Source organism: Pimephales promelas, chromosome 5 (assembly GCF_988280905.1).
Source record: "Pimephales promelas chromosome 5, fPimPro1.hap1.1, whole genome shotgun sequence".
Taxonomy (NCBI): domain Eukaryota; kingdom Metazoa; phylum Chordata; class Actinopteri; order Cypriniformes; family Leuciscidae; genus Pimephales; species Pimephales promelas.
The window spans coordinates 23,853,541-23,881,121 of NC_142773.1; the positions used below are offsets into that span (position 1 = coordinate 23,853,541).

General features: G+C 39.8%; 2 protein-coding genes across 6 annotated transcripts; both read left to right on the top strand.

Moving 5' to 3' along the window:
- Positions 1-170: 170 nt before the first annotated feature.
- On the top strand, positions 171-19,537 carry chd8 (chromodomain helicase DNA binding protein 8). 4 transcript variants are annotated; one of them, XM_039654636.2, is made up of 39 exons: positions 171-285; positions 935-1,113; positions 1,315-2,327; positions 2,440-2,745; positions 2,837-2,953; positions 3,611-4,086; positions 4,188-4,302; positions 4,478-4,681; positions 4,861-4,929; positions 5,020-5,075; positions 5,158-5,275; positions 5,404-5,487; positions 5,752-5,889; positions 6,035-6,156; positions 7,009-7,252; positions 8,229-8,405; positions 8,529-8,672; positions 8,764-8,862; positions 8,950-9,109; positions 9,813-10,023; positions 10,137-10,332; positions 10,439-10,609; positions 10,786-11,076; positions 11,178-11,398; positions 11,525-11,727; positions 12,248-12,404; positions 12,497-12,586; positions 12,908-13,011; positions 13,269-13,392; positions 13,498-13,573; positions 13,709-13,983; positions 14,052-14,284; positions 14,929-15,576; positions 16,524-16,870; positions 16,959-17,045; positions 17,173-17,274; positions 17,346-17,456; positions 17,863-17,967; positions 18,166-19,537. In XM_039654636.2, the coding sequence occupies exons 3-39, from the start codon at positions 1,410-1,412 to the stop codon at positions 18,541-18,543; spliced, it is 7,677 nt and encodes a 2,558-aa protein (XP_039510570.2). In that variant the 5' UTR covers positions 171-285; positions 935-1,113; positions 1,315-1,409; the 3' UTR covers positions 18,544-19,537. The 4 variants fall into 4 exon arrangements, with proteins under 4 accessions (XP_039510570.2, XP_039510571.2, XP_039510572.2 ...); XM_039654637.2 differs by having other exon boundaries at positions 16,527-16,870; XM_039654638.2 differs by having other exon boundaries at positions 2,467-2,745.
- Positions 19,538-20,584: 1,047 nt separating this feature from the next.
- On the top strand, positions 20,585-26,249 carry tox4a (TOX high mobility group box family member 4 a). Of its 2 annotated transcripts, none has more exons than XM_039654747.2 (10): positions 20,585-21,183; positions 21,437-21,606; positions 21,746-21,805; positions 21,889-22,191; positions 22,351-22,596; positions 22,680-23,030; positions 23,846-23,926; positions 24,018-24,752; positions 25,314-25,465; positions 25,565-26,249. In XM_039654747.2, the coding sequence occupies exons 2-10, from the start codon at positions 21,502-21,504 to the stop codon at positions 25,620-25,622; spliced, it is 2,091 nt and encodes a 696-aa protein (XP_039510681.2). In that variant the 5' UTR covers positions 20,585-21,183; positions 21,437-21,501; the 3' UTR covers positions 25,623-26,249. The 2 variants fall into 2 exon arrangements, with proteins under 2 accessions (XP_039510681.2, XP_039510682.2); XM_039654748.2 differs by having other exon boundaries at positions 21,442-21,606.
- The last annotated feature ends 1,332 nt before the right edge of the window (positions 26,250-27,581 follow it).

Below are 27,581 nucleotides of genomic sequence, written 5' to 3' on the forward strand. Positions count from 1 at the left end.
GCATTTAGTGTAGCCTCAACCAAACTACCCAATACGACCGATACCCATTAATGTCTCCCGCCCTGTAATTCCGCACACTGGCATGACAGACATTTTGTTCCACCAATTGAATGTTTACCTTCTGACAGCTCTTCTGATGATGGGCCAATCAGCAAATAGCAGATGAGATGGGGGCTGCACGTTCAACCTAGCGCTGGCAAGAAGTTAGTTCCTGCTCTACGCTGGCCGTTTCCTGTAATCGTACAGTGTTGTGAGACGGAGAAAGCCATGTGTGTCGATGCAAAGGTAAATTTAGCACCCCGAAATTATTGCGGGGAAAGTTGGGGCAGTGGGTGGCAGCGTTATTAGGGCATATTTTAGTTAAAAATACGCCCTAGCCAAGTCGAAACAGCTTTGCGGCCTTGTCCATGTCTGTTCGTAGTCGGGCTATGGTTTTTGTAGCACGTTGCCTTTGGTTTGGTCCGGTTTGTTGATGAGAGAGATTGAGAGTCCGAACGAGAGACTGTGAGGTGTATTATGAATGATGGAGGGTCACTGATACAGCTTAAATCGGCCGTCAGACAAAAACAAAATGATCGAGCACATATTTAGCATTTATAGCAATAGGAATCGCCATTGTGAACATTGATGAGGTTTGTCGAGTGTCTGGTTTAGGACTGTTGTTCCACATTGATGGCAAGTCAAGGAAGACCGTATTGATATATTTTATCTAAACATCAATTATGCGATCTGCGTTTGACTTTAAAGAACATGACATTAGAGACAATACTCATTTGCACTCTTTGACTTTTAAAAACAACAGTATGGTAATTAGAGATCAGTCAGACCGACATGATAGCATGTGAAGTGATGGCACTGATATTCCATAAGATGCTGCAACTATTTAGTGTAAATGGTTTAATTAATTTGTTTTCCTCTCCTGTGTTTTCTCCAGAGCATCAATACACACATTTATTGATGGCATGTTGATGATGATGTTTACTCCTACCAAAGAAGCTAAAAGTAATCTCAGAGAGTAGGAGAGGATAGAGGGGAGGAAGAGAGAGAGTGAAGGAGGGTAAACCGGTGGACTCTCTCTTTTCCTGTTCCTCGCTCCCTTATCATTCATTTCAGGTAAGTTTACCTGTCATACTGCAGAATTCAGTATATTGCATTACTGACAAGCTAGAAGTGTTATGATGTATAAATGTGGGAAAATAATAATATATGATATTTTTTATATTCAAAATGTATTATATTCTTTTGATTATTAAGGCCAATTATCACATTCAATGTTTGCTGCATAAATTTAATCTCTCTTCCTTTCTTCAACAGCATACCTACAGAATCTCTTCGGACTTGTTGGATGTTTTTGTACCAACACTGGATATCACACATTCTTTGCTTTTTTTCACAAACTATTTAACAATATGGCAGACCCTATAATGGATCTCTTTGATGACACACCACTGTTCAATTTGGATTCCCTGCCTGAGGATGCGTTCTCCCAGGGCTCCTCAGACCCAGTTGAGGAGGCGCTAAAGTTGGCACTGGGCCAAGTGGACCCACCTATGGACCCCACACCGGATCTTGGTGTCCCTGTGCTCAGTGATGTTGTCACAGTTCCTACACCTGTCGCAACTCCTGTTTCCGTCCCACTGCAGACCCTTCCAACACAGCAGCCCACCCAGATGTCGCATGAAGTCTCTCTTAACCCAGCTCAGATTTCAGTTCAGCCCTCTCTCTCGGTGGCCAGTAACAGCAGTGGGGCGGCAACGGTCCTGCTGAGCTCCCCCCTTGGAGTACCTGTGTCAGGGGCTCAAGTCGCCACCCAGCAGCTGCACACTCAGCAAATTGCTGCGGTTACGCAACAGGCGGCAGGGCAGTCTGCTCCAAAAATTGTAATTCTGAAAGGCCCTCAGGGTCAGACTCAAGTGCTGCAGGGTGTCACAGGAGCCACAGGCTCTCCAGGTAAATTCACTCTCTCTAGAGTTCTGACAGGGACCCCTCTTAGGCCAGGGATGACGGTTGTTTCTGGGGGGACAGTATTAAATGCCACATCTCCTGGGCAGGGGCAGGTCAAAGTGGGCACTGGAGTGCAAAGACTTGTTCAGACTTCAAATGGCCCGATGAAGCAGGTGTTACTGACCTCAATGCCTCAGACCCAATCGCAGGTGCAGTCACCATCACAGTCAGCACAGATTCAGGCACAGGTGCAACCTCAGACGCAGATGGCATTACAAACCCCAGTACAAACACAGGCCCAAGCGTCAACCGCTACATCCCCTGGAACGACAGCAGCGGCCGTCCGACCTCAAGGTGTCACCCTTTCAGCGGTGCCACAGCAGGTCAGTCCCTGCCAGAGTTATTAGTAAATAAATAGTATATAAATGATACTGTAGTAACACTGGTCTTTGCACTCTTTATAGCGTTTCCTCTTGTTTTTTTTTTTGCTTTCAGAATCCTAATAGCTATTTAACTTTTCAGGGTGAAGCAAAGAGGATCACTCTGGTGCTACAGCAGCCTTCGCAAGGTGGAGCTGGCCAGACTGGTATGGTGTCCCTAGGGGGAACCTCAGCTGCAGGTGTGGGCCAGCAGGGCCAGCAGCACAGGCTGGTGTTGGGCTCTCTGCCAGGGAAGTTGGTCCTGCAGGGAGGCCAGCTGGCAGCTCTCGCCCAAGCTAAGGCGGGTCAAACGGGTGCACAGCCGAAAGTGCTCACCATTCAGCTGCAAGTTCAACAGCAGCCCAACCAACAGGGAGCCAAGGTGAGTTAAAGGACAAGTTGTGTGTGTTGGAAGATGTGCTTTTCCTTGTAACTTGGTGGTGATGGGAAGTTCTTTTCTGTGTTTGCAACAGTTTCAATTGGTTTCTGGGGCAGCTAATATTGGTGGCAGCCCTCAAGTGGTGCAGATTTCTCAAGGCCAAGGAGGACAAAGACTAGCAGTACCTCTTAAACTACTGCTGCAGCCACAGGTAGGACATTTTCTCACGTCTGTTTTATGCCACTGTGATGTACTTTCATGCTATTATTTTTTCTAAAAATATGAAGTCTCATTTTAAAGTTATTCAAAAATGTTTTATATGTATGCAGTTTTTTTTCTCATGATTTTGATTCCTTAATGGGTCAACATTGTTTTTAGTACCCTGAAGTAAAAAGGTTTGGTTAAAGAAAATGCAATTGCCAAATGAGGAAGTTGAATTAATTTCTTGCGAAAGGGACATTTACACAGACTTTTAAAAGAAAAGTTTTAAGAATGATTTTTTAATAATTAAAGCATAAATAGCTTGTTTGATTGCATTGTTGCTGCATAAATGTAATAACTGGCATTATGTAAATAATTAAAATATACGTTAAAAAAATACTAAAATACTTTCTTTGCAGTACTACTGACAAAATGTATTATGTATGTATTTTGTTGTCATATGAACAATCAGCCAGTAACTAGACAGATTTAAGTCCTGTACTTAGTTGTAGCTTTATGTAACTCAGTCATAGTCCTATTAGAGGAATTTATTTTCTTTTTTTATGGAACCCATTCTGAATAAGAACTGATACTCTTTTTCCAACCATTTTGTTGAGATGCTAGCAAAATACAGTGCTTGAAATAAAAGATCACATTTTCTCTGCAGTCGAACACTGTTTCCAGTGCTGGTGGAGCTGTTTCTGTGGTTAAAGTTATCAATACCTCAGCTGGTGGCTCTGCGTCCTGCACCACCACTACAGCTGCGTCTTCCGGTGTGCGTTTGGTGAAGGCACAGGAGCCCGTGCGGAAAGTAGAAACCCTGTGCAAGCAGGAGAAAGCAAATCGCATTGTTGCTGAGGCCATCGCACGAGCCAAAGCCAGGGGTGAAAGGAACATCCCCCGTGTGCTCAACCAGGACGAACTGCCTGCTGGACAGACCTCAGCAGACATAGAGTGTGTTGCAGGGGCTGCTGGAGCAAAAAAGAAAGGAGGTGGTGGTGGCAGTGGAGGGAGCAAGAAGAAAAGCCCAAGTGTGGGAGGAGGGAAAGTGGTGGTCGGAGGAGACAAGAAATCCAAGGCGAAGACTCCGGGAGTGGTTTCTGGAGGTGGAGGCAGTAAAAGTAAATCCAAGACTAAGCTCAAGTAAGTTGAGATTTTTTTTTTTATCCTCCCTAGAAGAGTTTGAATCATTGATGTATTTGCATCTTTCTGTTTTGTTCTTACACTTTATTCCCTCTATATAGCACCATTACGCTAGTGGGTGGTAAGAAAAGGAAAAGAAATCCATCCTCTGACCACTCAGATGTAGATCTAAGCCCACCTGTTTCGCCCCGCACACTTGAGGAAGAAATGTCACAGGTATTACTTGCATATTTACCTATCACTGTCATATAGGAGCTATTTTAAACCACTGAAGTGCTGCACGTGTGGGCAGGTGTTAGAAGTGCATTATGTGACATCGAATTTTGAATATAGAGCATCCGATCAATGCCATAAACCGGATTCGTTGACTCTACTGTGATTCTCCCAACAGAAGCGGCGTTCTAACCGCCAGGTGAAGCGGAAGAAGTACACAGAGGATTTGGACATTAAAATCACAGACGATGAAGATGACATGGACGCAGACGTTGATGTGACCACAACTCCTGTGTCCGCTCCAGGGCATGTCCAGTCTTTGGGAGTGGAACTACAGCAGGAGCTGGATGGGGACGGTCTTCCAAGCATGCAGTTTTTTGTGGTGCGTCAGCACACTATTCATTTCCTTTTCGTAACTGGTTTTGTCAGAATTTTTCAGATGTTTACAGTTTGGCACATTTCCACCAGTCATAATAAAAGAATGCTTTTATGTTTGTTACTTTGGTAGGAGTATTCTCTTTATCTTCATGTGTGTGGGCATGTTTCTGATTTGTGTTTCAGGAGAATCCAAGTGAGGAGGATGCTGCTATTGTGGATAAAATATTGTCTATGCGACTGGTCAAAAAGGAGGTAAGTGTCTGTTTCTCACTGTCATTCACAGAAATCTTGTTCTAGTATATTCTGACTAAACCTTCATGGTATTTTCTTGTCCTGATCCAGGTGTCTCCAGGGCAGTATACTAATGTGGAGGAATTTTTTGTCAAATATAAAAACTAGTAAGTCACCAACTGTTTTCTCAACCTTTATTTGTGGCAATGTCATTTGTTATCCCTTGAAAATATTGTAATGTTTTTCTAGCTCATACATGCACTGTGAATGGGCCAGTCTTGAGCAGCTGGAGAGAGACAAGAGGATCCATCAAAAGATGAAACGATTCAAGACAAAACATGCACAAATGCGGAACTTATTCCAAGAGGTGAGGCCCGATAAAGTTGAAATTGAGCAAATATTCCTATGTTTGGTTAGTAGTACAAGTCATATGGTTTTAGAAAATCTCCCTAATTTTGAGGATAAGTATATCTGGAACTCTTTCCTGTGTTTTAGGAGGAGGAACCTTTCAATCCAGACTATGTGGAGGTCGATCGAATTTTGGATGAGTCACATAGTGTTGATAAAGACAATGGAGAGGTAAGGATTTATCGACCACAGACCCAATTTTCAAATGTCAGATGAGAGACTTGCTTATTCAAACTGATAATGCATGAGTGTGTGGGTCTGTTTGATTCATTCATTAAAGTAATTTATTCTTGAGTCAGACTACACCGGCCTACTGTGCATAGCCAGCAAAGACAGTGTGATTTAAAAAATATGTTTTGTTTGTTGTTTCTTTAACTCTTATCTTATCACATTTAATTCAAACTGACTGCTAAAAACACTGTTTTCTTCTCCCAGCCGGTTGTGTACTACCTGGTGAAGTGGTGCTCTCTGCCCTATGAAGATGCTACATGGGAGCTAAAGGAGGATGTTGATGAAGGCAAAGTGGAAGAATTCAGGAAGATTGAAAGTCGTCAGCCCAGACTCAAGAGAACTGTGAGATACTGTCTTATCTACCTCTTCCTCTCTCTCTCTGTGCCTGGTTACCAGAGCGTTTTCAACCCTGTCTGTATTCTTTAGTTTTCATTAAGAAACAGATGAGACAGTGGTGAATTATTAACAAGACTTCCTCTTCCATCAGCCTCGACCTGCTGCAAGTGCCTGGAAGAAGCTTGAAGAGGGCAGAGAGTATAAGAATGGAAACCAGCTCAGAGAGTACCAGCTGGAGGGAGTTAACTGGCTGCTCTTTAACTGGTACAACAGGTAAATACCCTGCTGATTGACTAAGAAGTGATAAAATATAGCTTATCAACTAAAAAGGGTGTTTTAAAGACATCCACACCTTTAAAAAAAAGTTTTAACCTGCATTTTGAAGACCCTTTCACACTGGTGAATGTTTAAAGGTCCCTTCAATTTTTAGTTTTGTTCCCTTTAGCGCTGATAAATCTTTAGGCTAAGGTAATCCTAGTTGACTAAATAAACACACGTATGCGAATTCTTAAATTTGCAAGCTTTCTCTTCCAGAAAAATGAACAAAAAATATTGATGATTCATTCCCGAGTCAGGGGAACATAAAAACGATGAAAAAACGAAAAAAGATTTTTCCTTCCCACTCAATTATAAATACCACCTGCCATTGATCAAATGAAACAGCTGTGAGCAGACAGTAGCTCTGAGATACAAAACCAAAGTAAATAATTTGACAGCATACTATTTGGACACATCAACAGCCTCCTGATGAGGATTGTGGGCGTCCTTAACAGAACAATCACCCTGGCATCCTTGTTTGAATTATGGCCTTACTCGAATGATAAATGCAGGCTCATTTCTTCTTTATTACCATCTGATTCTGGCAGGACTGCAGGCATAGGTGTAGATTTGTTTAAGTATAGACATTTGTTTAAGTATCTTCATTGATGTTGTCCATAGTACAATCTATTGTTGTCACCCAAATTGTATGAATCAAACAATTTGGTCAAAAATAGTTATTTCAGTGCTGAGATTGAATGGTTTGTCAAAACAGTAGACTATAACTTTTTTTTATTAATTTTATAACTTTTTGGGAAGAAAATGTTGTTCTCACCCTCTTTTCTGTGTTCATTATTTCACACACAGGCAAAACTGCATTCTGGCAGATGAGATGGGTCTGGGGAAGACTATTCAGTCCATAGCCCTGCTATCAGAGGAGTATGCTACAGGGGTCCAGGGGCCGTTCCTTATCATTGCCCCTCTTTCCACTATCACAAACTGGGAAAGAGAGTTTTCTACCTGGACTGACATGAATGCTATAGTTTACCACGGCAGTCTGGCCAGTAGACAGATGATCCAGCAGTATGAAATGTACTGCAAAGATGACAAGGTTGTTATAGATGCATTCTCTGTTTCTTTTTTCATCAGTTTCATCATTACAAGCAGGAGTGTTGCTAATTTTTACTAGTAGTACTAAAATTGCTAAAACCGAAAAAAAAAAATACAACTGTACAATAGAAATGTTAACAAAAACATTAAAAATGAAAAAGCACAACCAGGATAATATAAAACTATTTGAAATCAAAATAGGAATAAATACTATAGTAATATAGCCTGACTTTGTCATACTCGTATGTGAAGAATGTGAGTCTGATGCTGCTCCATAGGGCTGTCATTGTGAGGCGCGTCTAACTGAACCAGGAAAAAAACCTCTGCACTCAATTCGATAGAACTACAACCAATCAGAGCAGTGCAGTAAGTGGCGTATGTTGAGATATGCATAGTTGTCAACAGAACTCAACTGTACGCACACAGGAACTAGTAGTAAAATGAGTGTTGTTTTTTTACTTGGTCCTCCATGAGTGCAACCAAAGGAGAAAACACAACGACCACAGGTTTTTGTGTTTCATCTTCTTAGCGACCATCAGAGCCAGCTGATAAATTAATCTTTAGCCAAATCCTGCAGGAAGGACGGCAAACACGTTTCTGATCGACAAATGCCTTGATTGCAGTTCTCTGTTCGTCTTGTTCGACAGTTCGACTTAAAATAAATGTGCTGTTGATTTCTAATTTATAAATATATTAATATATAAAATAATACATAAATGTGCTGTCGAACAGACGTGATAGTGGAATCTATACATCTCAATTCTCCAGCTGCAGTCATCTTTGAGGGAAACCAGTTCAATCCAAGCGCTCAGGCTGGCATCCAGGCTAATAGTAATAAATAAATGACACTACAGTAAAACTGCTGAGCAGAAAGTTGAAATTTGTTGGATGTTGAAATGTTGTTTATACCAGTAAAATATTTTGAAAGGGCCTTTCTAACTTCCTCTCTCCTTCATGCTCTCTTCTGTCTTCTCTAGGGACACTTTATACCAGGAGCCTATAGGTTTGATGCTCTGATCACAACCTTTGAGATGATTTTATCAGACTGCCCAGAGCTGAGAGAAATTTCTTGGCGCTGTGTAATTATTGATGAAGCTCACCGTTTGAAGAACAGAAACTGCAAACTTCTCGACAGCCTCAAGATGCTTGACCTTGTAAGAGTTTATCACCTTTAATATTTTGCCCTCCTTAAAAGAAACGGAAATATTTGTCAGTTAGAAAAAAGGGGTTAAGCGACGTGTGAATAATTAGCAGCTCTCTCTTTATTCCCTTTTCAGGAGCATAAAGTGTTGCTGACAGGCACTCCACTTCAAAACACAGTAGAAGAGCTGTTCAGTCTGTTACACTTTCTGGAACCAGCCCAGTTCCCCTCTGAGATAGAGTTTTTGCGCGAGTTTGGAGATCTTAAAACTGAGGAGCAGGTAGAGAAACGCTGTGATTTTGGGAGGTAACATTTCCTCTTTTGAAAGTGTCAGCAGTTCTCAACATTCTGTCTCCGTCTGTGGTAATCAGGTCCAGAAACTGCAGTCAATTCTGAAGCCCATGATGCTGCGTAGACTGAAAGAAGATGTAGAAAAGAACCTTGCCCCAAAACAAGAAACCATTATTGAGGTGTGATTGAGCAACTGGACTGTTTCAAGTTGTTTAATTCTCTCTGCTTTTGTAAGTTCTGAATGGATACATTTCTCTGGTCCCCAGGTTGAGTTGACTGATGTACAGAAGAAGTATTACCGAGCTATTTTAGAGCGTAACTTCAACTTCCTTAGCATGGGAGCCACGCACAACAGCAATGTACCGAATCTCCTCAATACAATGATGGAACTTCGAAAGTGCTGCAACCACCCGTACCTCATTACAGGTATGGAATTTATGGCTGTCCTCTTGGAGTAGGGTTTGGTGCAGTAGTCTGTGTCATCGGCATTACACGGTGTTTCATCGATTACGTTGCATTACTTGCCCACCGTGGAACAGCCACTCACTTTGTTTTTTTTATAGAAATAAAAACATTTAGTTCAGTTGAACAATGGATGCCACAATTATAAATTGAAAGGGTCTGCTCTGCTCCATACAGAATGAGCTGCAGAGTCGCAGCATGAGAGATTTCACTCATTGCATGTCGAGGTGAGATGACTGACAGACGATGGTAGCAGAGGATTTGGTGTGCAACAGATCCTCACTCGTCATTGACAAATATAATGTAAAATGTGCGGTCCGTTCCGATACTCCCTGTAGAGTACATGTTATTGCGAATGCGAAAGTAAAAAGCGATCGTGCATTCAAAATCCATTTCAGTACCCTGATAGCGGCTCCCTGATGCCCGCAAATTATAAGCCTAAATACAAAGAGTATGTGATTTCACATTGAATAAAAAACTACCTCACAGTAAAATCCCTACATTTTTGTTCCTCTTGTTTATCTTGGTTTACATGTTGTTGAGCACAACAGGTTTCAGTTCACCTGTGTGTCAACTTTGGTCTTGAAGTACATGAAAAAAAAAACCTAATGCTTATTGGTTGAACATACAGACTTTTTTTATGGCTCATCTTTTTGCTCATCTGCAGGTGCTGAGGAGAAGATAGTGGCTGAGCTGAGGGCGGTATATGATCCTATGGCTTCAGACTTTCATCTCCAGGCTCTAGTGCGCTCTGCAGGGAAACTGGTCTTGCTGGATAAGCTACTTCCTCGCCTCAAAGCTGGCGGGCACAAAGTACTCATCTTCTCCCAGATGGTGCGGTGCCTCGACATCCTTGAGGACTACCTCATACACAAAAGGTACAGCTTTAGAAATGTAAAATGTGTGATTTGAGGAGCAACTGTTGCCAGTTTTCATTCTACCATCTGGTTTGTAAGATTGGTCTAAAATTAGATGTGTTCTTTCTGATCAGATACCTGTATGAGCGCATTGACGGGCGGGTCAGAGGAAACCTGCGACAGGCAGCCATCGATCGGTTCAGTAAACCTGATTCAGACCGGTTTGTCTTCCTACTTTGTACCCGGGCTGGAGGTTTGGGCATTAATTTGACTGCTGCTGACACCTGTGTCATTTTCGACTCTGACTGGAACCCACAGAATGATCTGCAAGTGAGGATCTCACACCATGTTTTTCTTCAATGCATTAAAGAAGATTTCTGTTCTTGTTTTCTCTCCCAGGTGTTCAGTTTCATAATTTTTCTTCACTTTCATACAGGCTCAGGCACGTTGTCACCGCATTGGTCAGTCTAAAGCGGTAAAGGTGTATCGTCTCATTACCAGAAACTCCTATGAGAGGGAGATGTTGGACAAAGCCAGTCTTAAATTGGGGCTTGATCGAGCCGTTCTGCAAAGCATGAGTGGAAACAAGGACAACAGTGTTAACGGGGTAAGAATGAAAGAAATCTGTGTTTTATGTTGCTGCATTAGAGGATGGTTTACCCAAAAAAGAAAATTGTTGTTCAAAATGTATGTTTGGGCGAGTTATTGCTTTAAATTGTTGAGGCAGAAAAAGTACATTTGTGGTGGATTATTTCTCAATGGTGTGCTATAAACATTCTTTAGATCCAGCAGTTCTCCAAGAAGGAGATAGAAGATTTGCTTCGTAAAGGTGCTTATGCAGCCATAATGGATGAGAATGACGAGGGCAGTCGTTTCTGTGAGGAGGACATCGATCAGATACTTCAGAGAAGAGCAACTACCATCACTATAGAAAGTGAAGGCAAAGGGTCCACCTTCTCCAAGGCCAGCTTTGTGGCGTCCGAGAACCGCACAGATATTGCTCTGGATGATCCCGAGTTCTGGCAGAAGTGGGCCAAGAAAGCAGACATTGACATGGACACTTTCAACAGGAAGGTATAGTGCAGTTTTTTTTCAAAATGTGGCGACTGTATCCTTTATTCTCTGCCAGTATTCCCATTCATAATTTCTCTTGATTTTCTTTTTTGCTAACTCAGAACACTCTTGTGATTGACACACCAAGAGTAAGAAAGCAAACGCGTCAGTATTCCACCCTGCGTGGTGAGGGTGGTGATCTGTCTGACATGGACAGCGATGACGACTACCCACCCCATAATTCTCGTCAATCTCGTGCCTCTCGACGCTCTGACCGGCATTCTGGTGGAGGTTACGGGCGCACAGACTGCTTCCGAGTGGAGAAACACCTACTTGTTTATGGGTTTGTGAACTTGTTCTTCGTTATCATATGTAGCTGTTCTTAGGAAATGGATTTTAGTACACCTGTTCATGTTTGAAACTTCATGTGATTATGATTTCATACTTTTTATCAACTTTCTCTCTTCAGATGGGGTCGCTGGCGGGATATCCTGTCTCATGCTCGCTGTAAACGGCGTCTCAGTGAACGTGATGTGGAAACCATTTGTCGTGTCATCCTGGTGTTCTGTCTGATACATTATCGTGGAGATGAGAACATCAAAAGCTTCATCTGGGAGCTAATCACCCCTCCAGAGAATGGACGAGAGCCACAGGCTCTGCTTAATCACTCTGGTATTACTTTCTCTCATTATATTCTTAAATTGACTCTTTGATACTACCAGCAAAGACCCTCAGGTAGTGGTAGAGCTATTTTGATTTTTGTGAGTCAACATTTCCTCTTAAGCTGCCTTTCCACTGCCTCTGACATTTGCCTTTGATTGTTGCATTTCTCACTTTTAAATTGGTCGTGAAGCATCCATTACCCTCCATTTAACAGGGTAAAATGAATGAACAATGAATGTGTGACAATATCCACACAAAATAACTGACCATTATTATGTCTGTGGAAAAAAAAACAGTTGGTAATAGTTAGTTTAACAGTTAGTTCAATAATTGTAAAATAATTAGTTTGGATTATTCCTACATTGTACTACTCTCCTTTGTAATTGAATGACTTCTGCTCTTTCGTTTCTCGGAGATAATGAAAAGGAGCTTTAGAATGCAACCGCTTATGTAGGTTTTAAAACAGAGCATTACTTTCATACTAGGTGCTTTTATAGAGGTGCATAATGACTTCTTCCCTTTCCTTTAGGTCTGTCCATCCCTGTCCCTCGTGGCAGAAAGGGGAAGCGAGTGAAGGCTCAGAGCTCTTTTGATGTGCAGAAAGTTGAGTGGATCCGCAAGTACAATCCTGACAGTCTACTGCTTGACGACAGTTACCGAAAACACCTCAAACATCAGTGCAACAAGTATGTTACACCCATCAGTGACGCTGTTTGATGACGCTGAACTAAATATTAGTTTCTTCAAGTTTCTTAATTTCATTCTCCCTCTTTTTCAGAGTGTTGCTGAGAGTACGTATGCTGTATTACCTGAAACAGGAGGTCATTGGAGAGCATGCTGATTCTGTATTAAGGGGAGCTGATGCAAGGTATAGTCATCATCTGTCTTCACTGCTTTTAATAAAAAATCACTTTGTTTAAAAGGCTCTGCTACATGCTTTAATATTCATCTGAACTAAAAAAAAATATCATTGCTTTGGATAGAAGCATCTACTAAGTGAAAAAAAATAAAATTCATGAAATGGTCATGTACTGAAGAACATAAACTAACAATTTAGTTGTCACCAAATCTTACATTCTTCCTGGATGTTTTTTAATGCCCAGTGAGCTTAAAAATTAAGTTTTCTTTGATGCATTGATCATATTTTTTTTTTTTTTCGCTTTAAATTAGTAAGTGTGTTTCCTTGCAGGGATATTGATATCTGGTTGCCTGAAATGGAGCAGCAAGATGTTCCATCTGGCTGGTGGGATGCAGAAGCTGACCGTTGTTTGCTTATCGGAGTCTATAAGCATGGTATGGGAAGGTTAATATTAACTAATATATAGTTAATATAACTTCCTTATAATATAAGATCTTCCTGATAGTTTTGCCCCCATGTTACTATTTTAAAACTGATGTTTGTAGTCCTCTAACAAGTAATAAATTAGCCTGGTCTTGGTGAGGTATGTTGGAGATTTCATCTAGTTTTAAGTCATCCTGATACCTGCCAAAGACAAAAATATGTAGGTTAGCATATCCCTGATGTTTTTCTCTTTACTCTGCCATTTCAGGATATGAAATGTACACCACCATGCGTGCTGACCCCTGCTTGTGTTTTGTTGAGCGATGTGGCCGTCCAAATGAGCAGGACATTAATGCGGAGCAGCAAGCAGTAGACCCAGAGCTTGGGGAGGGGTCAGTTTCAAATAGAGCTAATCTCTACACATACATTATAGTATTACAGCTTATATGGTTGACTGGTATATTTAAGCTTATTGTTTTATTTATTTATTGTCTTAGAGGAGACTACGACAAGTACTCTGAAGATCCAGAGTTTAAGCCTGCGACAAGGCACACTAAGGAAGTGTATGAGGAGGTATGTGCATTTTGAATCACTAAAAGTTTTTTGTTCTTGTGTATGTGTAATTCTGGCACGTTTATTTTGTGGTGGTGTTATTAGGAATTTATATATTATTATAATAATAATAAATGTGGGTACTGTGCTCCTCAGGCTGATTCGGCGAATGCAGATGGTGATATTTGTGTGGAGGATCGCTCTGTTCCTGTGCAGGTTGAGGGGCCGTCTTCAGGGTCATCAGATTTGTGTTATTGGCCAACGAGCTCATCGCTTACAGCCAGACTACGGCGTCTTATCACTGCCTACCAACGCAGTTACAGACGAGAGCAGCTTAAGATGGAAGCAGCAGAGAAGGGCGACCGTAGACGTAGACGGTGTGAACAAGCCTCTAAACTCAAAGAGATAGCCCGACAAGAACGACAACAAAGGTATGTTCCTCAAGAAACCCATTACTGAAGCTTCCTCTTCAGTCTTCTCATAAGCTTCTCTGTTTCAGGTGGACTCGTAGGGAGGAGTGTGATTTTTACAGGGTGGTTTCGACCTTTGGCGTTGAAAGGATAAAGAAAGAGGTAGACGCTCTAGAAGGGGATGAGCATCATATGGACTGGAATAATTTTCGTTCGTTTGCTCGGCTTGATAAAAAAACAGATGAAAGCTTGACGCGTTACTTCAAGTGCTTCATGTCCATGTGTCGGAAAGTGTGTCACCTTCGGCCTGCACGTGGAGAAGGTATTGAATGAGAACCTGTTTGGCATTTAAGTTGATTGGCCAGTATTATGCATTTTAATATTAGCAATAGTGATTTGATATTGTCAGTTTAATTGTGAATACTCGGGTCTCTTAATTTTACGTTTAGATTATTTTTGCCATTTATCTATTGATCTTTATCAAACACCAACAACATGCATCTTTAGCTAATCCCATTTTTTAATGCTATACATTAGTGTTGTTATTGTGAACTAAAACTCTTTTGGTAACTGAAACAAAGCTAAAAGAAAAACTAAATATCAGATTAAAAACTTGAAGATTAAATGGAAATTTAGGAATGTTGCATGTTAACTGAAAGAAGTTAAAGAACTAAAACTGAAATAAACACGAAGCTATAAGCTCTCATAAGTTCTAAAACAAAAGTGCTAAAACTTAAACTTTAAAATGAGCTTAAAAAATGTAAAGCCTAATACATAAATCGTTTTGAAAATTATTAATTGTTTTCATTTATTTAGACAAAATAGTATAGCGTTTTAATTTTGGCTATTGATTGTGTATCGACTACAACATTAATGTGGCCATTAAAGTTTTTTTTTTTTGTAGTTTAAAATGACAGCTTTTTTTAATAACACATTTTCTACTGTTATCTCTTCTTCCTCTATTAGAATCTCAAGATCTGTCCCAATCCCTGGCCCCCATCACAGAAGAACGAGCCTCTCGCACACTCTACAGGGTCAGCTTGCTGTGTCGGCTACGTGAACGTGTTCTTCCTCACCCCTCGTTAGAGGAACGCCTCAGTCTGGCACCACCCAGCTCTGATCTGCCCAACTGGTGGAGCTTCCCACAGCACGACCACGAGCTGCTCTTAGCTGCTGCCAGACATGGCGTCAGCCGCACTGAACTCTCCATCTTCTCTGACCCACAGTACTCATTCAGTCAGGCCCGTCTCGACTACCTCCAGAACCAGCAAGCCCAAGCTGCTTCACAGATTCAATCGTTAAGTCAGTCACAGGATTCGACCAGTATCAAAGAGAGCCTAGATGACGAGTCTCGGCTGCTAGGGTTGGAGACCCTCTGTCCATCAGACTCCCCAGCTATGCTCCTCTCCCATTCTGAGGGGAAAGTTGGAGTTCAGGCTGGATGGGCCTGGAAGAAGAGCAAAAACAATGGGCCGGGTGAGAGAAAAGGAGGAGGAGAGAGAGGTGAAGGGCCATCAGACTCTGATTCCGATTCAGACTCTGGCTCGTCGTCTTCCTCCCGTCATTCGGGCAGTTCGGATGATAGCGGCGACAGTGATGCAGAGAGAGAACGAGGTGAGGAGAGGACGCTGTATTTAAATCAGGTTTATGGTATCCTGCTGCAGGAAAATATTATTACTTAGTGTTTAGCCCATTGATGATGTTCAGGATGCACCTTTTTTGGGCAATCCAGCGAAATCATTACCTATCGAAAATTATAGTCAAGATTTTATGAAAGTAAAAATACAGTAAAAATCAGTTTGGTCAAGGCAGTATTTCCACAATATATCATTTCTTTCAGAATTTACAAAAAATAATACTTCAGCAAGGATGCATTAAATTTTGATTGCTACAAAAGGTTTTTATTTCAAATAAATAATGTTCTTCGGATCTTTTTATTCCTCAAAGAAACCATAAGTTTTCACAAAAATATTTAGCATTCAAATTTGCCATTACAGGAATAAATCATATTTTCAGAAAAAAAACTGTTATTCAAATTATTGTATTATTTCTCAATATATTGTTTTTACTGTATTTTTGATTAAATACATTTTTGATTAAATGCAGCTTTAGTGAGCATGAGATTCCCTTCAAAAACATTTTAAAAAATCATAATGAAATCTTTAGAACGATACAGATAAAACATTTGAATACGTAAAAAATTACTTGAATTAATAAATCATTTTTTTAATCAATTCCGTTCCAAGATTCATTGAGTTTAAACAGATTCATAGAAATAAATCAAACATGCCAGCTCATGCATTGTTTGTTACTAAGCTGAAAGGAATAGTTCACCCAAAAATATTTTTAAAAAATCTACATTTTCAAAAATAAAACATTCAAACATGTATTACTTTGTCTTCCATGGATTTCTTTTCTCAATCATTCTAATCTTCACTGAGTGTTGTTTTTTTTTTCTTTGCCCAGCTGTAATGGTTAATGAGTTAATTTGGGTAGATTTTAAATGAGATTTATATTTATATGAGATTTAAATGACAAAACTAAAATTACTGATCTCTCAGCAGGAGCTCTTAAGATGTGTGACGGTGATGAAGAAAACAGCCTCCTCTCACTCACACCATCTCAAGAAGGCGCCCCAGCCGAGTCACTCACTGACCCTCTAAGAGTCGATTGGCCCAAAGACCGTGTGCTGATAAACCGAATAGACAACCTTTGTTCGCTGGTTCTAATGGGACACTGGCCGTCAGGTCGCCGCTACGTCTCTGACATCCAGCTCAGTGCTGCATCTGACGAGCGTGACCTTAGCGATGACCTGGGTTACCCCCGAGTGGGACGCAAAAGCAACAGTGCCCTATCTGCAGAAGTTCTTGACGGCCAGGAATCAGAGTTCACAGTAAAACTCCTGAAGGTGAGGTAGTGTTCAGACATTTAGGAACAGTTATTAACCTCAATGGTGTCTTTTTCTTCTGCTTTAATGTTTGTTTCGTTTTCTTTAGGAGGAGGGGCTGAAGCTGACATTCTCTAAGCAAGCTCTGATGCCAAACGGTGAAGGGAGTGCACGTAAAAAGCGAAAGGACCACGAGGTACAGAAATGCAGCCTCATTAAACTTACCCAACTAGTTTTGGGGAAGAAGTAACATTTAAACTGACATGAAATACCTTTATGTCCAGCTCTATAATGTGCTCTTTTTTTTTTTTTTTTACCTTTAGCTGGTAGATGCCGAAGGGGTTCTCCATGCTCCCCGCAGGAGGGACCTTCCCAACTGGCTCAAAGAAAACCCAGATTATGAAGTGGAGGGAGACATGCTAGAGGTAAGTGAATAACTCGGGTTGAGCTCTTCTTTTTGGACTGACGCCTGATTATGTTCATCTCGTTGTTGCAGTTACTAGTGAACCGGACCAAAAGGAAGAGGAGGAGGAAGAGGATAGAGAAAGGAGCAGCACTTACTGGCAGTGAGAGAGTGAAGGTCATAGACATAAGGACGGGCAAGAAGGTGAGGGAAGACCTTTGGCAGTTCTACCATAATTTACACTAACACAATTAGATTTATTTTTTCAGCAAATCAGCATGTTATAATGATTTCTGTAGAATCATGTGACACTTAGACTGAAAATTCAGCTTTGTCTTCACAGGAATAAATTGCATTTTAACAGCCTAAAATAGAAATTAAGTAATTATATTAAAGTTTTTTTTTTCCCCTGTATTTTTGATCAAATAAATGCAGCCTTTGTAAATATAAGCGAGTTTATGCGTTCATGGAAAATGCAAAAAAAACAAAAACCTACAAATCTACAAATACCCCCATCTACAATGTGGTTTGTCTTGGACAGTTATTGTTTTTTTTATGTATTTGGTGCTTTTCTGTTGGTCTTAATGATTTTTACTCCCCTGATTTTCAGTTTGGTGGAATTTATGGACCTGCACTACAGGACCTGAGAGAGCACCTGGAGGAGAATCCTGACCACGCTGTAGCGCCTGAATGGTCTGAGACTGTTCGCAATTCGGTTAGTGTCTCCTTTTATTAGCTCGGTGGTTATCAGGGTGGCCGCGGGTCATTAAAAAGTATTAAAAAGTCTTACATTTAAATTGTTTATACCTGTAGCCACCCTGGTTCTACTCATCTACCCAGGTTGTATAGCGTTAGACCAATCATAGTCAGTTGTCAATTTGATTGAAATTAATGTGATCCTTCTCAATCTCAGGGGTTCTTGCCTGAGAGTTTATTCCACAGACTGTTGAGTCCCCACGCTTCAATCCCCAAAAAGAATCACCATTACCTCTCCACCCCTTCGATCCAGACTGATGACCCTCTCCTCGGAGGCGGCGAAGGCGAGACGTTAGTTTCCGATGGCGCTTACATGATGGACGATGAGGACCTGGAAGACGGTGGTCACCTCACGTCATCTCACCACTTCCTTACTCCAGCCTACGATGTGAAGATGGAGCCGAGCGCTCTTGATATGGACGGAGGTGACAGTTTGTCACAAGGTGGATATGATAGTTCAGACAGAGAGGCCATTTTGGATGATGTCATCATGGCACCGAAAAATTCAGACTCTTCCTCAAGCTCAGAGGATTGACCAAATCTCATGTTAGATGTAGTAGACCGAGATCATGACAGTCTTTTATTTTATTATATTCTGCCTTCATTATTTTTATAATTATTGTTGATGTTATTGCTTAAAATATGGAGTAACAGATTTTTTTTCTTGGTTTGGATTTGTACTCGACTGTTTTGTGTAGATTGAGGAGATACAGGTTTTTTTTTGTTTTTTTTTTTCGTTACACCTCATTCAGCACGCTGTGCTTAATTCCAGATGAAATATCAATTTGTCTCACATACCCACAGTAAGCCCCTTTCATCCTGTATTGGCTGGGAAAGGAGCTGTTTGTTTCTCACCCTCAGGCTGAACTGTTTAACAGTGTGCTGGAGGATCCATAGTCATGCACTGAGCTGAGCCATCGTGATGCCTCGGTCTGGTTAAGAACGTGGAGGGTTTTTTTTGTTGGATGTATATCTTTTTTTGTGTGTGCGCGCGTGTGTGTGTGTGTGTGTGATGGGGGGTGGGACAGGGTAGGATATGGGGTTTAGGGTTAGTTACTGAAACAATGTTAGACAGATGATGGCTGTATTGTACAAAGTAGAGTTGGTCCTATGCCTGCAATGATGCAAAAATTATGCGTTTATTCCCGTTTCAATAACTGACTCCAACTGTCTCTGTGATATAAATATGAATAGCAGTCTACAGTGGAACTGATGTCTGTTGAATTCATTTCATCAAATGTTGGTATTTATTTCAGAAATGACCACTCAAGGCTCTTTTTATTGACTGCCTGGAATACATGCTGAGTAGTAAAGCAAGTTTATTCTCTCTAAAATTTTATATTTGGATGTGGAGAAATATAATCATTAACAATTGTTTGAATGAACAAGTAGTTTCAATTTGCTGTCTTGTAGCTTATGTTGACATCAGTAACTTGACATTAAATCACAACTTTGGAGTAGTTTCAGCAATTCAAGTAAATTTGAAACTAACACATTGAAAGAGACAATAAATATGACACAAAAAATCAGCATATGGCAGGGTTAACTTTTTTTGATACCTGCTGAAGGTAAGTCAGGTTATTTGCCAGCAATAACAAATAAAATTAACGTGTGTCTTGATAATGTTTACAAATGTTTTCCACAAACCTGAATGTAGGATGTGGGTTTTTATATTTTAGAACAACTGAATTTGCTTGTGGTGCAAACTGCCTTCTTTGTCCAGTGTGTGGTTTAACCATTGGGTGATCAGTATTACTGTAGTAGGAGACAAATATATTGATATTATGTGGTGCCTTTTGAGCTCTGTAACAAAAAAAAGTTAATGCATTTTGAAATGTTAGGAAGTTTTTTTTTTTTTTAAAGAGATGAGGATTAAAGTTATCAAATCCATTGCGAATATTTGGAAATGTTTGTGCCATGTTTACCCACTAATTTTGTTACTTCCAGTTAGTGTTAGAACACAGGAGAAAGCTAAATTGCCCAATTAAAAGATTCACAAGAAGAAAAAAAAATATTTTGTTAGACATTTTACTAGAGAAAATTAATGCATTGCACCCTGGGACATGGCACAATAGAAACATCAGCAACTCAAACTAGAATAGTTGTTATATGATTACGAGTTTAATTTTTATTTGTGCTTTCCAACAGGTTTTATCGGAGTTTTGTCCAAGTCAAGTCAATGGATTTGGACAAAAACTACGATAAAACCTGTTGGAAAGCGGAAGTGCAACCACAGAACAGAAGCCGAAAATGCTCGGGCCAGCAGCATGTGTCCAAATTTCAATCTCGTTATATTTAATCAGGAACGATCTTTCAGGGCTTTGAGTTTAAAATACCGAACTTGTCCTTTATTTAACTAATATGAAAGAGACTTGAAATGTAATTCATGGTAGGGTTAAGCTAAAAAAAAATATATATATATATATTCCTCTAGGAGCACATGCATTACACTAACACAATTAGATTGTTTTTTTTTTCCAGCAAATCACCATATTGTAATGATTTCTGTAGAATAGACGCATTCAAATTACAAAGCCATTTTTTGTTTAATTGAAAACATTAATGTAACTCCATTGCTTCAGTCTGTGTTTAGTCTCTATGAAAAAACGACTGTGATTGGTCCAGCTTGATCTTCGCCCTAAAAAGTAACGACTGTCATGTGACAATCAGCGCAGCGGCGCTCTGGAATGTTTTTTTTTTTTTTTTTGGTGTTTATCGAATTGGTAGTCGAGAGTAAAGGCTCAAAACAGATGAACTGTTATTTAAACGTGCGGTGTATTACCAACTAGAGACAACGTGAGTCGCATTAAATATTTTCAGGAAAAGGTTTCATTTTCAACTACGAAAAAAAAATCCATAGAAAATCTATGATCGGAGTGCGATTAATGTGACTTCTGAATGCAAACAGACAAACGTAACAGAGCACCGATCTAGTCGGTCCATTTTTTACACTGGCAGCAACTGTCTTTGCTAGTGCAACTCGAATACAAACTTAACTTTCTTAAATCAATTTGAATATATTTTCACAATATACAGTTTATTGTGTTATGTAATGAGACACCAAGTCTCTCCGCGAGACCTAGGAATGAAACCTCACGTTGGGTTAACAGCAACACCTTTGTGAACTAGCACCACTTAGCCATTTAACGTTAGCTGCTGCTAGCTGGCTGAATTGGTAAGCCTATTAATAAACGTTTTTAACTAATCTGGTACTACTTGCGCTGCGTGTGGGATCGTGTAATGAAGTTTACTGGCATAATTCGGCCGAGCAACACATACTATAACGTTACCTATAAAATTGGACAATACCGAGAACAAGATGTTTTGTTTCTTGCTTCTTTTCTATTAGTGAATGGTATTTTTTTCTTTGATGACTTTGCTTTTTAATGTGGATTTTTTTTTTTTTTTTGCTTTTGGCTCGTTACAAGGTCAGCCTCTTCTCTGATATCAAAAGACCCAATTGATCTATTTATATAGTCTTAATATTTTCCTCATGGATCTGAATTTTTACTCGGATCTCTCTGACGGGACTGGTCAACATGTTGATTCTGAGTTTATGGAAAACTCGTCTTACAATGGATATGATTCAGTGAACAAGGTAAATCAGACTTTGTTTAGTTAACGTCTTAAGTTGAATATAAAACGTACTGTATTTAAAATTGCAGCATGTCACGTAGTGTACGTTTGATCAATATGTCTGCAGGTAAATAATACACTTCTTAACCTCTGTTTATTAGTTTGCAGGTGCCAACGAGTCATACCTGACCATCAGTGGACCTGGTCATCATTTTCTTGAGGTAATGTTACTTTTGGTTTACTTGTATGTGTATATGTGTGTTTCTGTTTATCATTTTATTTATGCATTCACTTTGGCTTGCAGAAAACATTCCATACACCCTGTCTGGGTGATGAAGAGTTTGAAATCCCAATCTCCTTGGATCCAGATTCTGCGCTCACCATAGAGGATGTGGAGGCCCATTTTGGAGAGTTGGCCGAACAGGCTGAGAGCTCAAGGGGTCCTGGAGTTGGAAATAGTCTTGCCAGTAATACTGTAGTTGGGGGGAATGATCCCTCTTTTTCCTCTGCTTTCATGAATCCGTCTTCTCAGGGCATAGAGCATCTGAGTTTGGGTGTGATTAACCAGCCTGGAGGAAGTGCACTACTGAGCTCAACTCTGGGTGTGGTAAGCTTTGTTTTTGTTTTGTCAGTGATCAATTATTTTCTTGCTTTCAGCTTGTTATGGGCACTTGAATTGCTGTTAATGCAATTAGATCTTGAGTGAAGTATAGATTGGTACATCAGATAATGATTTTTTTTTTGTCTTGTTTTTTTTTTCCTGTAGGATCTCAGCCATTCTGTTGGCTCCCATTTTAATAGTTCCTCCTCCATGACTATTGATGTTCCAATAAACGACATGAGCCACAGTCTCTTAGGACACAATCAGCTCACCACCATAGACCATTCAGATCTAAGTGCTCAGTTAGGGCTCAGCCTTGGTGGTGGAGCCAAGTCACCTGACCAAACGCTGTCAACCACACCATCTCCTTCTGGGTCATTGCAGGATGAAGACATGGATGACTTCAGACAAGTGAGTCTTTCAGTGCTGGGCTTGATTTGTGGCACATTGTCTTTCTTTTTCAATTTTGCAAGCTATCCCTATTTCCATTACAGAAAACCATGCTGGTAGACTACTCTTCAGCCTCTGCGACGATCATACCGCACCTCCCCAACTTGACGGGTTCCACCCAGCTCTCTTCTGCTCCTCCAGTTGTGGTGAGAAGGGTTGGCGGTAAGCCGGCCATGGTGCCTGTGACCACAGTGGACACGGGAGCAACACTGGGAGGCAAAAAAGGAAAGAAGAAAAAGGATCCCAATGAACCACAGAAACCAGTGTCAGCCTATGCTCTGTTCTTCAGAGACACCCAGGCAGCCATTAAGGGCCAGAACCCCAATGCTACATTCGGAGAAGTGTCCAAGATAGTGGCATCCATGTGGGACAGCCTGGGCGAAGAGCAAAAACAGGTGGAGTATAGTTCTTAGAAGACTGACAGTGTTTGCAAAAAGTCCAAATTCAATTATGCACAACTGCTCAAAGATTTGGGGGCATTATTTATTATATTAAAAAAAATTAATACTTTTATTTAACAAAGATACTTTGCATTCATCAAACTTGACAGTAAATACATTATATATATATATATATATATATATATATATATATATACATATATATAATTCACCCAAATATGGAAATTCTGTCATTAAGTTGTTCCAAACTTGTATGAGTTTTTCTTCTGTTGAACACAATTAAGATATTTTGAAGAATGGTGGCTGGTATATATATATATATATATATATATATATTTCTAAGGGTTATATATAATGTGTGTGTATATATATATATATATATATATATATATATATAATGTCAATTTAAATTAGGTGAACCATCCCTTATAAGAATGAAAAGGTTATTGTGGTTTCTACAAAAAATATTAAGTAGTACAACTGTTTTCAACATTGGATAAACAGATTGTCCCACCCCAAATTCACACCACTGGTGTCTACTGTATATACTTAAGGTTAATTATTGTAATTACATTTGTGTAAAAAGACTGAAAAGTCGTTAATAAGTCTGTAGAGACACACTGTGCTGGAATTGCTTTAGATTTATAATATTATTTCATAATTTTGACAATGGAGTTGCATTTTATTTTTCCAAATAATCTTTCAAAATATTACATTAGTTAATATAACTGATAAACAATTGAATCTGGAAATGTTACATTTACTTTCACATGCATTTTGTCACATTGTATTTTTATAAACATTTGCAGGTTTACAAGAGGAAAACCGAGGCAGCTAAGAAAGAGTATCTGAAAGCTTTAGCAGCATACAGAGCAAATCAACTCTCAAGAGTGAGTGAATTGTCTCTAGTTCTTCTTTTGTTTTTTTTGTTTTAATTTGCTGCCCTATCTTATACTTTCTTTCCTTTTATTTCTCATCCAGCCATATTCTGAGGTGGAGGATAGCGCTCCTTCCACTCCTCCCTCTGTCCCCTGTCCTGCACCCGTCATCCCTGCTCCTGCTGCCCCTGCCCGTCCACGCCTCACCCCCATCCCTGAGCAGAACACCATCACCAACATCTGTGCATCCAATATTATCCTCGACCTGCCTCAAGTCACCACCCGTTCCCGCACGGGTTCTCTACCCTTGGCCATCGGCCAGCCCCTGACCCCTAACCCCAGCCCAACACCCACCGTCACAAAAATCATTATCTCCAAGCAGATGCTACAGGGAGGTTCTCAGCTCCACCAGATCCCCACCTCCATGGTGACGGTGATTCCGGCCGGAGTACGGGCCGTGCATCCGGCTTCTGCTGCACGACAGCCTCCACCACTGCAGCAGATGCAGGGCACCCCACCTCCACCACGTCTGCAGCAGATGGTACAAACCCAAGCCCCGCCGCCTCTTCAGGCCAAGCCCCGTGGAGGGGCAGGAAGTTCTGTGGCCGTCACGGCTACGCCTCCACCGCCTCTTCAGATAAAGATTGTGCCCGCTTCTATACACTCTGACCTGTCCACGCCAATTATTGTTACTACAGCAACAAGTGCCAATACAGTTATTTCCTCATCCACCATCTCAGCCTTAGCACATCCTGCCCCTGTTGAGGTGAAAGTGGAAGAGCCCAAAGAGGAGTTGGCTACTGGGACGGATGAGGCTCTGACGGAGGAAGCCGAAGTGGTTTGTTTTTTCAATAATTAACATCAGCAGAGCCACTGTGGTTACACTTTATTTCAAGATGTATTTCCCTGTTACAGTGTAATTATAACAATAAGTACTGAGTAAAATTAATGGGATAGTTAAGCCAACAATTCTTTCATTAATTACTCACCCTCATGTCATTCCAAACCTGTAAGATTTTTGTTCATCCTCGGAACATGATCTATAAACCTATATAATTCATAATTTAACCTATATAAAACCTATATAATTTAAAGTGGCATCATGACTTGAATAGAGTGTGGAATTGCAGAGCTTTTCCAAACATATCCACATCGCTATGATCAGATGCTTTCTTAACTGCTTTTTTCTCGCCGATGTCAATTTTATTGATTATTTTGTTATTGTATTTACATATTAATCTGTGTTCACTACCAGTATACAGCTGTGCAATTATTTAAACTTTTTATCTCTAAGCAAAGAACAAACAAGAATACGATGTAATTATATCTGGGCCTTAAGAGATCAAACACAAGTACACAGCAAAGTAATTCTTGAACTTGCTTTATTCTGCATTTTCAGATGGAGATGGAGGTAAGTGTTGCTCCTGCGGTCTCCTCTTCCACCCCTCCTGTGAATCTCTGTGTCCGTGCTGGATGCACAAACCTGGCTGTGGACAGTCGAGACTGGGATAAGGAGTATTGCAGCAATGAATGTGTGGCCACACACTGCAGGTGTGTGTGTGTTGTTGTTGTTGTTGTTTTTTGTATTTTTGTTTTTTTGTACAGTCAGAGTCCATTTACTAACCGTCCCTATTTTTACTTTCTTAACAGGGATATTTTCATGGCCTGGTGTTCAATCAAGAGCCAGAACTCAGCCACTGTCAAATAAATGAAACAAAATCCTCCTGATTCTGGGTCTTAGCATGCCTGGATGTGTCTTTTTAATAATAACACAACAGAATTTTACTGGAATTACTAGTGAAAGTTTAGTGTTTTTGTTGTAAATATCTAAGGCATGAAAATGGTAGTGGAAAAATCACTCTATGAAAGGACAAATTATGTCTTTGTTACAACTGCTGATAATATACTGCAAACATCATGTTTTGACATTTGTTTTCCTAGTTGAAACTGTCAGAAAAGGACGTATGGACATGTTTGGACCTTGTATTGTTTCCACTCAGGTTTGGGCCAGTGGTTTGTTTTATTTTTTATATATATGTTACTAGTTAATGTGTTAAAGTGAGACAAATCCGAACCATTGTATTATTTTCGAATGCAGTCATTTTTGATTAAGATGACAAATTTAAGAGTATTAGTGGACCTCAAACAGTAATGCAATCAGTCTGCAATTCTATTATATTTTCAGTTTTCTTGTGTTTGTACTGACAGTGTCTTAGATCAGTGTTCACAAGTGCTCTTGTGTAAAATCTTTTTGCCTTAGTTATGGGGTTTTGCTGACTTTTTTTTTAGATTGTGTTACAGAAATGACTTGAGTATTAATAAAAGGCAGCCAAAATGGACAAAGTTTCCGAATTCATTTCATTTCAATTTAGTTCGTAAGAATTTGTAATCTGGAAAACATGACTGAATAGAGATCACTTTTACAAGTCGCAAGCTTAAAAAAAAAAATCTGTAACAAACTATGTCATTTCTTGGCCATTACGGTTGAGACTCAGTGATCTCGTTAGAGAGAGAGTCCCCTCATCCACACCCCGATCTACACCCTCCACAAGAGATGTCACGAAACCCGCCTCCTTGTGGATGTTCTGAAACGCTAACATTAATACATTAGACTGATATTAAAAGAAATAAATGATATTATCACACTTAGTAAACCACTATACTAATAATGCATACTAAAGAAAAGCAGATGAACACAGAATATGACGAAAGAAAGCAAATTTGTGTTCAGTGCAAATAAACCAGCTGCCTGTGTTCTATTAATAATGTATAATGAATTGTGTGAATTGTTTTGTTTGTTTTTTTTTTTTAAATAACTGTTGGTCCATTAAGGCTCATTGAGCTTTTTCTTGGTTTTCTATGAGAGGAAAATGCTTAACGTACGATTAAATGAGTTGCGTCCATATTCTTCTCAGCTGCTTTTCTGTATGCTTTATTTATGGTGTTTCCTGAGTTTTGTCTTTTAATACCACTGTCTTAATCTAACGTGTTGCATTCATATTCTGTGTTCATCTGCTTTTCTTTCTTATGCATTATTAGTATGGTGGTTTACTAAGTGTGATAATATCATTTATTTCTTTTAATATCAGTCTAACCCCCTCACACCTGAATTATGTTTCAAGTTTCTGAAAAATATAAAAGTACATTTTCCCAGCTCATGAGGTTTCTATAAATGAAAACAAATGAATATATATATAATTGCTTTCATTGTGATTTTTTTTTTTTTGCTCATTCCAATGGACATCAGGTCAAAACAGGTGTACTGCCCAAAAATGTACCAACATGAAATAAATTAATAAACATAAAATTGGTTTGTCTATACTTTAAGCTTTTTCTCAAGGTCAAAAAAATTCCAGCAGCATACCATTTCAACTATAATTTTGGGGTTTTTGTTTTACAGATTGCACATTGTTTTTAACAAACTAAATATCTTCGAATCAATCAATCTGGTCATATTAGAGTCATTTTCTGTGTGCACCTTTCTTTTTTTAGAACAAAAACTTGAACATTGTAACATTACAACTTTAATTGTAAGGTTTTTCCTTTATATTGCATATTTGTTTATTCATAACAAAATAAACCAAGGAATCAATCAATGCATTCATGTTAGAGTCATTTCCTGTGTGCATCGGACGAGTCCCCGGACACGCCCCTGTCCCACGAACCC

Coding starts and splice junctions, on each gene's coding strand:
- chd8 (XM_039654636.2), top strand. CDS start 1,410: ATGGCAGACCCTATAATGGATCTCTTTGATGACACACCACTGTTCAAT. Junction 2,746..2,836: donor CCAACCAACAGGGAGCCAAG/GTGAGTTAAAGG, acceptor TGTTTGCAACAG/TTTCAATTGGTTTCTGGGGC. Junction 5,890..6,034: donor AGCCCAGACTCAAGAGAACT/GTGAGATACTGT, acceptor CTCTTCCATCAG/CCTCGACCTGCTGCAAGTGC.
- tox4a (XM_039654747.2), top strand. CDS start 21,502: ATGGATCTGAATTTTTACTCGGATCTCTCTGACGGGACTGGTCAACAT. Junction 21,607..21,745: donor GATATGATTCAGTGAACAAG/GTAAATCAGACT, acceptor TCTGTTTATTAG/TTTGCAGGTGCCAACGAGTC. Junction 21,806..21,888: donor CTGGTCATCATTTTCTTGAG/GTAATGTTACTT, acceptor TTTGGCTTGCAG/AAAACATTCCATACACCCTG.